This window comes from Astatotilapia calliptera, chromosome 18 (assembly GCF_964374335.1).
Source record: "Astatotilapia calliptera chromosome 18, fAstCal68.1, whole genome shotgun sequence".
NCBI classification, from domain to species: Eukaryota; Metazoa; Chordata; class Actinopteri; order Cichliformes; family Cichlidae; genus Astatotilapia; species Astatotilapia calliptera.
Window position 1 is genome coordinate 7716496 of NC_137439.1, and position 16584 is coordinate 7733079.

General features: G+C 43.1%; 1 protein-coding gene across 12 annotated transcripts in view; it reads left to right on the forward strand.

Moving 5' to 3' along the window:
• pard3ab (par-3 family cell polarity regulator alpha, b) overlaps positions 1–16584 on the forward strand; it is a 245924-nt gene that overhangs the window by 111514 nt on the left and 117826 nt on the right. For 10 of the 12 annotated variants that reach the window (XR_013903414.1, XM_026150929.2, XM_080293275.1 and 7 more), the window contains exons 6-11: positions 2066–2154; positions 4096–4179; positions 9404–9529; positions 11431–11840; positions 15004–15143; positions 15805–15933. Coding sequence is in view for 11 of the 12 variants with exons in the window: in XM_026150929.2 (XP_026006714.1) it covers positions 2066–2154; positions 4096–4179; positions 9404–9529; positions 11431–11840; positions 15004–15143; positions 15805–15933 (978 nt within the window). In the remaining variant the exon portion in view is untranslated. The remainder of the gene's footprint in view (positions 1–2065; positions 2155–4095; positions 4180–9403; positions 9530–11430; positions 11841–15003; positions 15144–15804; positions 15934–16584) is intronic. The other 2 variants (XM_026150933.2, XM_026150936.2) reach the window with 2 other exon arrangements.

The window sequence follows — 16584 nt, forward strand, 5'->3', positions numbered from 1 at the left end:
CAAATTTAGAATAGAAAACGGTCACAGGTAGCCAAATCTGTGACCAAAACCAAATCTTGCTAAAAGCAATGTGGTCAGCAGTGGTTTTGCTCATGTGGTGTAAAAGATGCTGTTTTTCATCAGTGTTTCCCACTGCATGATGAAATAATTGTATGTGATGGTTTGGCCAAAGGTTTTTCATGAGGTTAAAGTAAATCTTGGTGCTGATGGACTAACCTGGAAGAATTCAGGGTGCAAAGTTCAGTGCAAAGCAATGCTTATGCTCCTAGTGTGGTTTTGTCTCAGTGTATTAGTCAAATCGCCAGCGATTGGCCCTGACATTGAAGTTGGGTCAGTTTGGCACAGAGGTTGTCTGGTTTAAAGCTCCACACAGCCACACTTTATTAGCAGGAAGACTGGGAGTGCACTGGGAAATTTAGAGGTGGGCATGGTGAAATGAGCTAAATTTCAATTAGAGGTGCTCAGTGGTTTTAATGGGTGGAGTCCCAGAATTGTACGATTTCACCAAGTATGAGACGCATTAGATTTCAGCATTAGTCATTAGTGTTTGAACGCTTATTCCTAACCTGGTCCCTGGATGGCATAGACCAAAACAAAACAAGGTGTAAAATAAAAGAAATGTACGTCCTCAGAGTCCCAGGTGTGTATCCCTGTAAATATAAAAAGACATTTAATTAATATCTAAATTCCTGTAACTTTTCTAACTATCTAGAGTCCTTGACAATTCAGGTTTTTGTCTGTTTGTAAATAATGCGTATACTGCATTTGTCACGTTTGTTGACTTTTCTGTTTTCACTGTTACAGTCAGCACTTCGGGCTGGCAGAAGACGACTTAAATTAAAAGACAGCAGCCGAAAGTTCTTCACACTCATGCTTACACTCGTGTGCTGCCCTGTAGCTCCATGTCCTCAAGGCAACCAAAGTGTCATGGCAACCGTACGGCAGCCACGGTAACAGCAGGCTCATTTTCATACTGATGAGGCCAGTTGCCGGGGAGGCCTGCGCCTCTGCTGCCGCGGCCGCTCGCTCCTCTCTCCTCTCCAATGTCGCCCTGAAATTTTAATGACCTTCTTTCTCTGCTTCTCATTTTTCTCCTCTCGGTGCACCTTGTGTGTGTTTGTGCACGCGTGTGTGTCATGAATGTCAAGTTCCCTGTCCAAACTGACACGCACAAAGTGTCCATAGTTAATACAAGAAGAGAACAAAGGCGATGTAATTTTGATGGCGTACGGCTGTAAAGGGCATGTATTTTTATGGCTGTGGAAAACCTCCTCTGGTCTGCTCCTCTTGGCCACATCAGGTTTGCATTTAAGACTTTTTGGGTGGTGGACGGCACTGTTTTTGTGTCAGCATGCAAACAGAAAGGCAGGAAACAAGATGGGTGAGGAATATTGGCTCGTAAATGGCCTAATCCAGCAGCGTTGATCGTGGTCTTGTCTGTTTGTTGTACCAACTAGGAAATGACACTAGGTCCTGAAGATATAACGGAGGTTCGGTTCTCTAACTTGACACATTTTCAACACGTTGACACGCCGGTTATGCATTCCTGATCTCTGAAGTCTGTCTTGAAAACCTGCTGCTAGATCATAGCCGCACATCTCTGAGGTCTGTGAGAAACCATACGCTTCTTGGACTGCGTTCAACTGACGTGAACGTTGGCCAACTCATGGCCGAGCACGAGTGCCCAGTGTGACATATGGACCAACTGGAGTGGCAGAAAATGCTGTGTAGCCTGTTGACAACATCATTTTTCTGTAAAGCATAGATAATGTGAGTGACTGTCAACCACTTCATTGGCTGGCAAGAGAAACTGGAAAATTGTGTATGCGGTTTCATCCTGCAGACATTTAGTCATGGGTGTGTGTTGCCAACAGTCGTATGGACATCATTCAGTCCTTGAACTAAAACAGGATTCATCTACCTCACACTTGTAATCTGGTGGCTGAGCTGAATGTTTCAGATTAATCTGTTTATGTAAAAGAGATTCAGGCTCAAGTCTTCTTGTGCTTTTTGAGTGTCACTCACACCAAATTCTTCTTTTTTCTCTCCTTTTGTTTCGTTCCAGGAGGAAGCGGCAAGAGAAGAAGAAAACGGACGGATTGAGCCTGTTGGCCGAGCTGACTCCATTGACCACACTGCTGTGAGGTCACTAGAGTAAGTCACTCGCTGATCAGCGTCTTTGCCTTCGCTAGAATGATGGTTGTAGAGGACGCGCAGCTTTGTCAATCTCATCCTCTCCAAGTAACTCTGACCAGAAGATCGTTCAACCTTTGCTGGTCAATAATTGCACTATACATTGAATTATGTGTGTTTAAACTAAATGTATTGGCTGAAACTTGCAATATTTGTGGTGTCGCCACACCTCTGTAAGCCAGCGCCTGATGTCTTGCTAATACTGCGATACTGTTTCCTCATCTCAGCAACCTGGTACGTGCAGTGTTAAGTATGATGGACACAACCTAACACGAAGAAGTAACAACTTTGGTTGTTCGAGACTAGAATATCTCTTCAGAGTTGACCGTTGTAAATCTGTTCTCCGCTTGCTTTCTTCACATAATAGGCACTTAAAAGCTAAAGCAGCAGGTTCTATATTGTAGCCGAGGTTTGTTTGTCGAAAATCTCATTTTCAGCCCTGCTTTCTGATTTACATAATTCTCTTTTGTGGGAGCAAAATGATCCTCGTCTCGCCATCAGAGCTCTCCCACGCACTAACCCATTCAGCTTCTGTTATTAACAACTGTGTTTTGTTTTGTTATTTTGCTCCATTGCATGCTTCCAGTTTAATATGCAGGTATGGTATTATTATTCCTGTGATTTCCCAGAGACTCTGGTTTCTCCTGCCTCTTAGTTGTCAGTAAGGGGCCCATTTTCCCTGGGCTAATCATAGTCGTTGTATCAAAGCTGTGGATGGATTAGATCTTGCATCTTTATAATATTTGCCAGTGTATGGTCAGCCTCAGAAATGCAAATAGCTGGAACTGTTTTGGGTTTTCTTTGCTTTTAAATGGATATCAGCACACATTCTAATTTACATATAAATGCTTTAAGAATGCAACTTTCTGTCAGTTTTTTCATTATTAGGTCTCCCCCATCGCTGTTTTCAGTTTCTACATGCAAAAGCCAAAAACATCAGTAAACTTGAGCTTTTTGTAGAACTTTTTGGAACGTTTTGGTTTGTTGCTTACTCAAGGACATCAGATGTGCTTTAAAAAAAAAAAAACTACCTCTGCAGAAATGCACAAACATATCTTGTTTGTCAAGTCGCTGATGCACACACCTCTCAAATCTGAGTAACATGTACCATTTGTTCTCAAGGAACCTGATATGTTGATCCAGCATCTTGTCAGGAAGTTGCTTCCTTTCTTCTTTTTTTCTTGCCAAGTTTGACTGTGCATTTCAGTGCTGCCAGAAGAGATTTTCCAGCAGAGCAGAGGAAGCTGAATTCCTCTTTAGGGAACTTATTAGTGCTACAGTGTTAAATTTCAAATTTTGACATATTTCTTTCTTGGATAAGTGGATGTTAAATGTGTCTGTGTGGTGCGGTTACATTGATTTGACTTGATTGTTTTCTGTACCATTTGGTTTAGGAACTTTCTAATTAACACTCAGTTTCTACCCCACTGTGTACAACTTCAAACAGCACCCATTCGCTTACATGCAGCTTAATTCCGGCTTTGAAAGGGCAATTTTCCACTCCACAGATATTAATGTGTCGTAGGATTAAGGTCCCACGCACCAAAAAGCAAACACACTGCATTTGTCTCATTACACCCTCTGAAGAGCATCTTAAGTCCGAATTGGGGGTGTGAGGGTTTTTTTGAAAACCTTTTTTTTTTGTTTTCCCGTACATGTGTTTGATTTCTTTGGATTGCTCTGTTTTATTGTGCTTTTTGTCTCCTCTGACTTCTATTTTTATTTGTTTGTTTGCACCACTGAGCTCTTGTCATAATGTTTCTGTCTTCATTGCCTCATTTCCTGTTTTTATTTTTGCCCACATGGTGTCACCCCTTTCCTCTGATCTCCACCCCGCACCTCCTCCCCAACCCCCCTACCCACCCCCGTCTCTCTCTGTCATTCATCCGTCTCCGATCCCAGAGACATTGTCAAACTGGTGGAGGTGTCAAACGACGGTGGGCCCCTGGGGATCCACGTGGTGCCTTTCAGTGGCAGGGACCGCAGGTAAAAATAACCAGAGCAGAACCGCTGTGCTCTTCAGACAGGCTAGAAGAAAATAAATCTTAGGGCCATTCAGACATGGTGTCCACGGGTTTAACTACGTTAACAGGTTTTTGCATAAAGGTCTTAGATATTTAAAATATGTGTGCGCAAAGGGCCAATTCAGCCCAATTCAGCCTTTTTTTTGTTCTGTGACCTGCAGTGCTTTTTATCCATCTAGATTCTTTTGATACCAGTTGCCAGTTCTGGGGTATCATCTGTCTGATTGCTCTTGAATATATTGCAGTCCAGCTGCAGTAGCCTTATGATGCTCAAACAGCCAGAAAATACATTTAATGTATCAAGTTCCATGTTGGAACTTTCTTTCTAACCAACTTCTACCAACTTGCATGCATCTATTCATGACAGTGTTACAAGACGTAAATATTGACAGCAATAGCTGTAAGATTAGCTACAGTAGCTGCGCCTCATTAGGCGGATGTATACAGCAAGAAATGAGTTCCTGTAGGTAACTGCTCATAGCAAAGTTTGTGGGGATTTTTTTTGTCTTTAAGTAAGCAGATCATGAATTCTGGATAAAGACATTCCTGCTGATTTTGCTTTTTTTCCCCTGTGCCATCACACTGGTCTTGAGTTTTCATTAAATCCAAAACAATCAGGCTAAAGTCCAATATTTGTTTACTTTTTTTAATACAGCATGTCATAAAATTGTAAAATTTCTTCATGAATATGCCTAAAAGCTTTAGTTATAAATGTGGTTTAGTTTGTGGCAACTTATTTATAAAGTATTGTACTTTTGATTAAAAACGCCACTATGTTTAAATTAAATTGTGCTATGGCCACAGTCCAGTTTTTCCAGTGTTTCCAGTTTGGCCTCACTAAGAGGGGACAGATGTTGCTGGTCCACTTTGCACCCGAGCCGAGTGTTTTCCCTTCATAGATGAGAAAGTTTGCTGGACAACGACTTGGGGCAAAATATCGAGTCGTTTATTTGCAGTTTATGCATCAGAAACTGTTCAATAAACCGTTTTTTGATCATAGTTTTGAGACATGTCTGCAGATGGTGACGTAAAGAATGTGTTTTTTCTTGATTGCGTCATTGCTCGGCTGTTTTTGGATTCTCAGTCTTCATGCTTGGCTGGCTTTTGCTGTGCTGCATCACATTTCGAAAGCCAATATCTCAAAAACTGGCCAAAGTACAACATAACTATCTAGACTGATGGATAGCACTGCAGAGCACACAAAAGCGCTATAAAGATCAGACTCTTATGTATTTGGGGTTCCACAGGAAAGTGTTAGCAACACACGATGCAGAACACAATTATAACATGTAGCATTATGTTAAATTCTTTCTGCTAATCGGCTGCGTTTAATTAGGATTTTTTGCAAACATTTGGTCTCTGCCTTTCTTTTCTTTTTAAATATATCTTTTCACTTATAGTTTTAGTTTTTGCCACTGGCACACGTCTGACAGGTTTTATATTTAAGAAAAGAAAATAGGAAAAAAGAAAATTGCCCACTTTAGCTGATGACTTGTCAGCCTTATTGTAGTCTCATAAAAGAAATTCTCTTTGGTAGAATTTGGTTTCTGGTAACAAATGTCACGAAATGTGTTAATTTGGCCTTTTTGATTTTTTGCAAAACCCCTGGAGAGAAGCGGGCTGCATTACCTCAGAAACACTCCCTCACAGTAATGCCCATGCATGCCACACATTCCTCTTTGGTGGCAAAGTGTAATAACTTCATCACTCATACAGGCTGAATGACAAGCACGCACACACACATGCGCGACCACAGTGGTTTTCATGCCGGCATCATGAAGCAATTTGCCAGTTTACAGTGATTAATCATGGCTGTTTGGGGTTTGCAGGTGACCGTTTTATTTCTCTGTGGCTGCTGTCACATCAGCTTTACTTTATTTAAAGAATACACTGAGCAGTGCACTCAACACACACATCTATACGCTCTCATTCAGAAGCGCACATGGAACGAAACTCTGAAGGAATTAGTGGAATTTCACATCTGGTTTTTGAAGATCCACATCATGAATGCCTTTGAGGTTATAACAAAACTATAGAGCCAAACCCCTGCAGCTAGCTGTCTGCATAGTTTTAAAGCTGAAGTTTACATGTAGACCTTAAAAAAATAAAAAAAAGCATAAACCCCAGCACTGACCAGGTTATTTAGGTCTAATATAATGTCATAGTGCCAAGGTATTTCCTGTCTCAGATATTTTCCCACCAGCCAACCGCAGCCCCGCACATTCCCAGATAGGGCTGTGCGCTATGACCAAAATCTCATATCCCGATATAAGACATCTATCGTCCCGCTAACGATATAAATCACAAAAATGTAACATTTTCTGTAAATTCTGTGAATCTCGGGCAGTTCGACTTGCCTGAAGTGTTTCCAGCTGTGCGTCGTGTACCTGGAGTCGAGTGTTTTAACCGATGCATAAAACGACACATTTTTAGACATAAGTTGTAACGGCCGCCGTTTTCTTTGTAAGTATTTATTACACGGCGTGCTGCGGGGAACAGCCTGTTCTAACGTTTGAGTCTAAGGTTTATTTTTTAGCACCTGATGCCTCTTTTTTGCTTCTCATCCGTAAACACGCTGCATACTCTTTCACGTATTTTCAGTTTATTTTGAAAAGTCTCAACAGGATCTTGAGCTCTATTGTGAAAGGTTTATGTGGAAAATAAACACGCGGACTTGTCCGTCCGTAATGTGGTTATATTAAATATAAGAGAAAGAGAGAACTTTAAGAAATATAGCCACTACAGTGACCATCCAAACGATGAAAAAATATTGCCGTAAACAGTTTATTTTGCGACACCACGAAACAAACGATAGCATAAAATGAAACGATAGATGATTTTATATCGTCATCCGATATCGAACAGCCCTATTCCCAGACTTCCTCTACGTATCAGTCTAAACTAAGACTCCCAAATGCCATCACTGACTGTAAAGTCTCCGTTGTACTTTATTGAAAATCAAGATCATATCACTTTTCTCTCTGCCCAATGTAATCAGCCTAAAAGCACATTTATAATGTGCTTTTCTGCTATTGGGGAAATGTCAGTTTGGGTGGTTCACCAAGATTAAGATGCCCAGCTTTCATCAGAGAAATGGGCCCCTCCACAGCAAATCACATTGTGTTCTCACTCAAATTCAATCAGCTGAATTGTCTCTGAACTTTTTCAACTCCTGAACTTTTCTGCCCCCCGGAGTAATCACATTCTCATTCATATTGAGTTATAAACCCGAGGCGAGGGCAAGTATTAAAGCCTAAAATCAACCCAATTTACCTAGGCAACACTCGCTCACACTACCCTCGAAAAATCCTTGATGCTCTCAGACACGGGCTGTATGCCGAAGAAGACTCGATTAGGGTCGCGCCGTCTTCCCTACCCATAGCTGATTTTCTTCCTCGTTCTCTGGTCTATAATCCAAAAAGCGCCCTTTCAGGTGAAGTTAGCCCCTCGCTGTGGCTGTGCGGGGAGTCATAAGCCAGTTTGCCACACTGGATTACAGAGCGACAAGCGTTGAAGCTCAGCATGGCTGAAGAGCTACAGCGTGATATACCAGCTACTGTCTGCCATCAGTCTTTAATACTGTTGTTTTTTTATTCCTCTCAGAAACCACTCTGTTTACTTTGTATTCAGAAAAAGGACAGAGGAGCTTAAGAGTTTCGAAAATTAACACATGCAAAGCGTCAACCCGACCAGAACTACATTTGAGGTTTTGAATGTGTTGATTGCCTTTGAATAGATGCCTCCCCCACACACAGCCTCTAAAGCACCCTGATGTGATGCGACTATTTTCTCTCATAAGCCTCATTGGTACACTGATGATGCAAATGACAGGACCACACTGTGCTCTCTTCACTAGTACTGCATGATGAAGCAGAGGCAGCAATTAGGCATAGCTGTCTTTTTTGCCAAAAAAAGGGCTTTTCATTAGCTTCACATTGATGATTCTTGAATAACCATCTGGCCACGGGAAGAGGGATTGTTAAAATAAAAAAGAGAATTATTTTCTGTGGTCAGAATAATCTAAACTACCGTATTTCCCGGACTACAAAGCGCACCTGAATATTAGCCGCACAAGCTAAAATCAGGGGAAAATCCTGTTTTGTACATACATTAGCCGCACCTGACCAAAAGCCGCAGGTGTTTCAATGTTGACTTATCATATGTAAGAGAATATGCACAAAGGGAATTGTCAGGAAAGAGATGGCTGTTTGGAGACATCACTTTTATTAATATTTTGAAAAACAAGTTATGGGTACATATTTGCACATGTAGTACATAACAGTAGCCTACAGCACACCAGAAAAATAGATTCGGACTACCTTTTAGGCTCAGGTGCAGTGACACAGCTTTAACAAGAAGAAAAGTCAGTCATTCACCATCTTTCTCTTCTTCCTGCGCACTAAAACCACCAAAGTCCTCTTCTCCAGTGTCGGATACAAACAGGCTCAGGATGGCTTCGTCATCCACTCTTCTTCTCTCCTTCGTTGTCACTTTCAAAACCAAAGAAATCCTCATTGTCAGTGTCAGAGTCGAACACCCTCAGAAGGGCCGTGGCGGTGTCCTCCTCTCCATCATGCAGCAGTCCAGCCCTTCGAAATCCGTTGGTGATCGTGGATGTTTTCACACTTTTCCACGCTGTCAGAATCCACCGGTGGAGTTGGGCATAACTTGCTTTTTGGGCATAACTTGCAAGTTTATCGCCGCTCATCATCCACGCCTCCCGCTGAATGCGTAGCGCTACTTTGAAGTTTGTTTTTCGCGCTACTTCGTACGGCACTACGTTGCCTGGCGGACGGACATGTGACTAACATACCACTCTTGAACCCCGATCCTTCCGCCAGGCAACGTAGTGCCGTACAACAGCGGAACACACAAAACAAATCGTCTTACGATATGACAAAAATCATGGAAAATCCATAGAAAAGCCGCACCTGACTAAAAGCCGCAGGGTTCAAAGCTTGTGCAAAAAGTAGCGGCTTATAGCCCGACATTTACGGTACATCGAATATCAAAGCGAAGATTTTATAACCCCTCACAAGGACAAAGACTCTTAGCCAGCTTTTATACAGTGTGCAAAAAAAGTCCTAGTGTATTCTTCACCCGGCTGTGCAGGCCACAGTGTTTTAACAGCCATGTTGAGTCCACAGACACTGCATCCTCTTGACATGAACTTCTGAACATTTCAGGACTCTTGGCTTGTTGGTCAAGCGTCTGGAGAGAGGAGGGAAGGCCGAGCAGCAGGGCCTCTTCCAGGAGAACGACTGTATCGTCCGTATCAATAACGGAGACCTGCGAAACATCAGATTTGAACAGTAAGACTGCAGCTCACGGGAGCCGTTGTTGAGCTCTGCTGATCCCTGGTCTTCCTGTGTGAATGGCTTTTTCGCACCATCGCCTCTTCCCTAGCTTTTTATACCCATAGTCTGAAACATTCTTCTTCTTTTTTTGGCTGCTCTCCTCTCTCCTCATGCCTATTTTACTCCCTCTCCTGCCGGCGCACAGTCTCCTCTGCTGCCTGTCACTGTGCTAAGCTAACCTTTCCCTACTTAACTCCTGTAGGTCAGAGCCTCAATTCCTCAAGTCGTTCCTGCAATCCTCTTAGCCTTTATTCCCTTGTGTTTCAGTAACAGTAACAGCTCTACTGGACTCCTACTCTCACTACTTTCTCTTTTCTTCTGTCAGAAGGAATGGGAATAAATCTCCTAAAATTCACAGCTTCTCCTTTTTCAGTGCTGTTCATGTCTCCTGCTTTTATTCCCTGCCTAACCAAACTCACACATCCACCCATTTTCTAGATCCCGTACGATGCATGAGAACCTATATGCTGTGTATACAGTACATGCAATATCTGCAATGCAGCGATGCTTTTTTGTTTGCGATGTTTTTTTGCCAGCATTACATTTATACGAAAAGTATATGCATGTTTTAAATGCAATAAGCTGCTCCAAACTGATGAACGTTATGTAAGACACCTATTATGCAAAGTACCACCCACATGTGACCATGTATAGATGCGTCTTGGTGGATTTAACCGTTCCTCGAAACGTAAAGAGTCAAACATATATTTCCCCATTTAACAAACTAATAAAATCAGAATCTAGTCACACAGATCATATTGGTTGGTTTCTGATAAGTTCAGGCTTTGAGACTTTTGCTACCACCTCATTATAATGGAGATTAATGGGATTTTACTTTAGTATTATCTCTTACATGACACAGAATTCCTGTGTTGATAATACCAGGAATATGCTGTCAGATCTGTTTACTGGGTAGAAATTGAGCAGTTGCACCAAAAGTATGAGTGGAGGTATATAAGAATAATTTGGGTGAACCAACAAACTCCTGGATCCCGGTCATGTTGTCATGTTCCAGCCATTCCCACAGTTGGAGCCACAAGTTATGTGATGGGTGGGAATAAAGCTTCCATACATAGTGTTGCGACAAGTGCATTAGTGCAACAGTTGCTCTTGTTATTTATTTTCATAAGGGGGCAGACTACATCTCCTCCGACACTCGATCCAGCCTGAGATTGTAAAGACACCGTGACGAGACCGTCCCCCTGAGGGAAGGTTGTTGGTAGCTGGGAAAAGAGGCCCGGAATTTCACAAAGAAATTCTTCGGCAGCGCGACTTTTGGTTATCGGTCTGGGGATGGAGGGGGAGCGATAGAAATTCTCGCGGCCTAGCATTTTCTCAAACGTCTGTTCAGCTGTCAGGGGACCCACGTTTGCTTTATTGAAACAGGTGGCGCTAACAAGGCTTTGGTTTTACAGGGCGCTGACAGCCAACATAAGTTTCCATTCACACCTAATGTACACGAGCTCAGACCGAAGGGGTTTTAAAAGAGGATTTTCTGCAAAGTATTCGACGACTGGAGGTCTCCTTCATCTGGAGCCAAATGAGGGGATTATGCGATGGAGCTGTTGGGGAGGGTTCAGTCACTTTCTAGAGCCGCTCACGCTGGCAATGAGTATTAATTAACATGTCAGAATGTTCAGGTGGGCGAAGATGGATTTTATATATAGTACGACTGGGTGTGTGTGTTTGAGAGACACTGGGTAGATGGAGTGCTCCACTTGGCAAGTTTGTACAGACAAGTATTGCACTTGATTGTTAAGTATGTTGAGTTTTGCCTCTGTGTCTATCCTTTGTTCTCTCCATGTCCTTAAACCATTGTAAAACTGGCAAATTTCCTCCCACTGTCTTTATCCCAGAGCCCAGAATATGTTCCGTCAAGCCATGCGCTCTCCGGTCATCATGTTCCACGTGGTGCCGTCATCGATGAAGGCCCACTACGAGCAGCTGTCCCACGCTGAGAGGAACCCCGTGTACGCCTCGGGCCGTTTCAGCCCCGACTCCCTCAGCGGCAGCACTGTGTCAGGCATCGACCACACGCCACAGCGGATGTCCCGGCACGGTTCCCAAACGCACCCACACTCCCAGCCGTACCCCCATGTGCTCTCAGAGCCGACTGACGGTTACCCCCCTCTGCTTCACCCCGCGGTTTCTGCGGCCAAGCCCCCGACAGGTCACGCCCATTCACCGCAGAAGGGGATGAATTCCACGCCAGCAGGAGGCTATACGAAAAAAGTCGGGAGGAGGCTCAGCATTCAGCTAAAGAAAGGTGAGGAGAGATCTCCACAAAAACGCACAAACTCTGCCTTAGTGATGGTTTCAACTCAAAGATAATAGATCATAAACCATAACTAGTCTCATAAGCTTATTATTAACATTAATTATGTCTTAGAATGTCATGACGTTAAATTTTTCATTGTTAAGTAAATATTAACACATGATCCACAAAAACATTTGGAGCTTTCATCATCAGAAAAGATCTTTATTGTTTCTGAGGAAGAAAAAAGCAAAGTCATCCTAGCGGCTGTAAAAGGGTTGGGTTTGTTGTTGTTTTTGAAGCATACTGAGACTCTTTCCAGAGGATCTGTGAGTCTCTTCTCGTGCTGTGCATTTCTCTGGCTTTTTAAGATTTAGAGGAATACACGGCATCAGTCTAACCTTTTTATTTCTACCCAATAAACAAGCAGCTTCCCGATTCCTTGCAAGCAAGTGTAGGAACACTGTTGGAAGATGGTTCAAGCACGGAAGCGTGGAATATGTGAACGAGGCTGTAAGAGGCTTAAAAACCCCATCCAGAGCTATCCGTACTGATGTAAGATGTGAAAAAGTGGGTGATAAAAGCAAACAGCATCTGCTTAGATGGAAATGTGGAGCAACAGGCGACGTTAGGACTGCAAAGCTGCAGGGATCCTGGTGTACGCTTTGACTGACAGTGGACACAGGTGGTGCAAACCTCTGCCAACAGGATTCCAGGTGTCGGTGCCAGGTCTCAGGGCCAGAGAGCTTGTTGCTAAGCAGCCGCTCGTCCCCGTGCACTGTCAAATGCCACAGCAAAGAGTCTGACAGGGCTGCACCATATGCCCGTTGAAGTTTTCACCCAAACCTGTCCTCTCTCATGGGGCGGGAATCAAGCCAGAACATAAAACATAAAAACGTCCAGCTGCTTTTTAAAAATTCCTGACTCACAGTTCTTACCATCCATTCTTCTGTCAGGTTTTTTTCACTCTTCTCATCCTCATCTGCCCTCTCGCTGACAAAACACTTGTGAAAACGCTGCATTCTGTGCATGATATGGCAGGAGATCTGCTATGTTCACAGTCAAAGATGTTATCTTTTCTCATTCCACCTTTGTTTGCTGTTGTTGGAGCAGACACTTACATGGATTAACAGTGATTCCCAAGAGGCTGTTTGGCTCATCTGTTTTGTTTTGAGTACCGACTTAAGCCTACAGCTTTGAGCGCAGATTAAGCTCCTGCATTTCTTATGTGCTTGAATCAGACACCAGGCTCCTTGCAAATCCCAGGGAGTATCAAAATCAATCACAGAATCTTATTTCTGCACAGGAAATTGCTTAGGTATGTCTTAATCAAGCTAATGGGAGTTTTAAAGATCCTCCTCCCTGTTTAAAGCCAGGAACTCTACAAGCATTTACCGGTGAGTTTAATGCCGCACCTCGAATGCCTGCGGGAAGTTGATTGGCTCATCAATGCAGGGGATTAGGTAGAGGATGTGAAACAGGATGGCTAAGTGTTGTGCTATTCTTTTCATCGGCTCATTCAGACAGGCAGGGGGGATTAAGGCCAAAACCCCTATACAGCAAAAATGCTCCTCATTGTTCTTATATTAACTTTTTTTTGACACACATATCTGTTCAAATGGTTTATTTACAGAAACATATCACACGATCACAAGTTCTGAGCACTTGTACAGTAATCTTTATGTGGGAGAAGTTACTCAAGTATGTTGATTATCTGGAGAAATACACCAGACATTGTGCTGTTTTTTCCTTCACACATGCTGCAGAGAACTCTGTGTCAGACATCCACTCACGACCGTAAATGCTCAGTTCAGTTTTAATTCACTGCTTTTTTTTTACCTGCAGTATCTGCAGTTGTCCGGTCCTGCTCATTTAGACGTTTCTGTTCTGGACCTGCAGGTTTTGTGTAGAAAGGTTTAGAGCTGCATTGCATTTGCAGATGAAAAGTTCTGGTTACCCGCTCCCTAACCCTGTTGTGTAATGCGTGTTGTTTTTTTTGACCCAGGTTGTTTTTCAATTTCCAATTAAAAATCAAGCAAAAGTATTACATTTCTTCAGGCTGAACTTTCTTATTGGCACAACATAATTGCGTGTAATTATTGACTGGTTCAAACTGAGACTTTAAAAGCATGCATTTTCATTGCCCTGCAATGTACAAACTACTTTAATTATTCACCACAAACCTACTTAAGTGCTGTGCTGACAGGGTAGAGGATTTCTCTTCATTTCCTGCAACTTCAAGTTGCCCAATAATAGGAAATAGTTTGTTTGTCTGCTAGGAATATGGATAATATGAGACAGAGACCTGCGTTCCTAATGGCTCATAATGATGCACTCGTACGAGGTTGCAGGCAAAACTTACAAACGTACACAAGCCAAATGCAATCCGCCCACAGAAACACAGGTTAATGAGCACATGTAGATCAACAACATCTCGGGGTACTGTGTGCCTTATAGGCCAGGTCACGAGGGAAAGGAGAGACTCGTTGGTGTATTCTTCTCAAAACAGAGTCAGTTTTCATAAATGATGGTGTGAGAGGCATTTATTGTGAAATTTACAGCACCGGTTGTCGCTGTAATGCTGATTATATTGCCTCTGGTTTTTTTCAGCATTGTGATATGCTACTGATTATTTCCTGAAAGTATGATGTAATCATTCAGCTGCATGCTGAGCTGAATCAGACAGAATCAGGCGGATCGTGTTTATCACGATGTTGCAGTAGTAAATTCACAGTGGCCTAAACAATGGCCTCACTTATTAACGTGGATTGCAGTTATCTCCTCTGACACTGGGGGACGCACTCTTTAATTCAGGTAAGGTGGGCCACTTGTTACTGGATGATGGTGCTGGAAAAACTGGTTAGGAGTGTGCTCTATTAAAAGAGATGAGGTACTCATTGTTAATGGGTCAAGTGTTCCCCTCGGGTGGGACAACTATATTCATACCAACCCTTTACTCCTAATGAAAGAACCCACTTGACTCTCAGCTAAATGTCTCCCAAAACACCAGCCAATATTATTGCCCTCTCAGATACAGGAGAGTTTTATCAGTTGAATGTTAACATATTTTTAGCAGCTTGAGATCCAGAGGTACAGAGGAGACTGTGCGTCAAGATAAAACCAGATCCTATCATTCGATTTTGCATCCTCACTTATTCACCCGCTCATCCCGCAGGCCCCGAGGGACTCGGCTTCAGTATAACGTCACGGGATGTTCCCATCGGGGGCTCAGCACCCATCTACGTGAAGAATATCCTGCCTAGAGGAGCTGCTATCCAAGATGGCCGTCTCAAGGCAGGAGACAGGTTGCTAGAGGTAAGTGCAGAAAAGTGCGGTAATGCTTTACAAGGCGTGTGTGAGGAGGCTTTAATTTAGTCATTTAATAAAGTCTTAGATGGCGATTGTGATCTGGAAGGTAGATGTGCATCACGTAGGAACGGTGATTTCGTTCCAAAACACGCGAAACGGCAATTTTAAATATGTGATATACGCTGCTTGCCATCTGCTGAAGTGTAACAAATTCCTTTCTCGTAACTGTTTTAAATGGAAATGTGGATCCTGAAATTAAATCAAAGACTATGCTTCCACACGCTATCTCGTGCAGCAAAAACAGAACGGCTTTTGAAGTTGCATCATCCCACGTTGCAAACCATTTGCATAAAGGATTACACTGTGCAGCTCTGAATGTATGGGGTTATTCCACCAAAACTTTCAATCCTTTTATCCTCATGTTTTTCTCATTTTCAAACTTTGTTTGAACTAGGGCTAAAGCGACTAGTTGATCGACTAATCAAATTAGAAAACGAACCATCTGCCGCTTTGATAAAAATGTAAAGTGTTGCTGCTTTTCTGTCACGGCCAAAAGGCGTAATTAAGAGATTTGAGTGTTTCACCTTTTTTTTAAAACAAGCCTAGATAATAATCCATACAAGATAATGTAGAGTTTAACCCAATTACTGTGCCTCCTCCTGTTCAGGTGAATGGCGTGGACCTGAATGGGCGGACCCAGGAGGAAGTGGTCTCCTTGCTTAGAGCTACACCCATGGGCGGGGCTGTGGGTCTGCTGGTTTTACGCCAGGAGGACTCTTTCCTACCCCGAGAAGTGGTACGTTGGCTGCTCGCCTCACTGCAGCTCTTCACCCTGTCACCATAATGAATTACATATCATGACATATATATGTAACTTATGTATATACAGAGATGGTGTGTTCTGGCACATGTGTGTGAGCACTTCCGTGTGTGATCCTGAGCTGTCACAAGCCCTGTTAATCCTTCCAGTGAGGGCTGTGCCGTCTTCTCATTTCCCAGCTAACACAGCACGCTAGCCGAGCATGCAGATTGATGATCCTGCTCCATCGCCGCACCGCTCTTTATTATCAAGTCGCGGCTAGCCTCGGTGGAAACCTGTAGAGCTGTCTTTTCACCCTCTCCTTTCTTCTCGATTTCACTTTGTCTTCAGTCTTTCATTATCCATCACCCTCCTCTCCATCCTCCTTCACCAGCTCCCTTTCTTTCTTCACATTTGGTGGGTAACCTTCTCTGCATCTGCATTTCCATCTCCTCTCACTGTGTTTTGCCTCCAAGCTGACTCGGTAGATTGATGGATGTGTGGATGAAAAGACAGACGCAGGGCAGGTAGCAGGCAGAGAGTGAAAAACACACTTGGCTTGAATATCAATCAGGCGTAGTCTACACACATTACATTTTACAAACTGAAATACAACTGTTTGTGAGCAGTTTTTGGATGCTGCTGCTG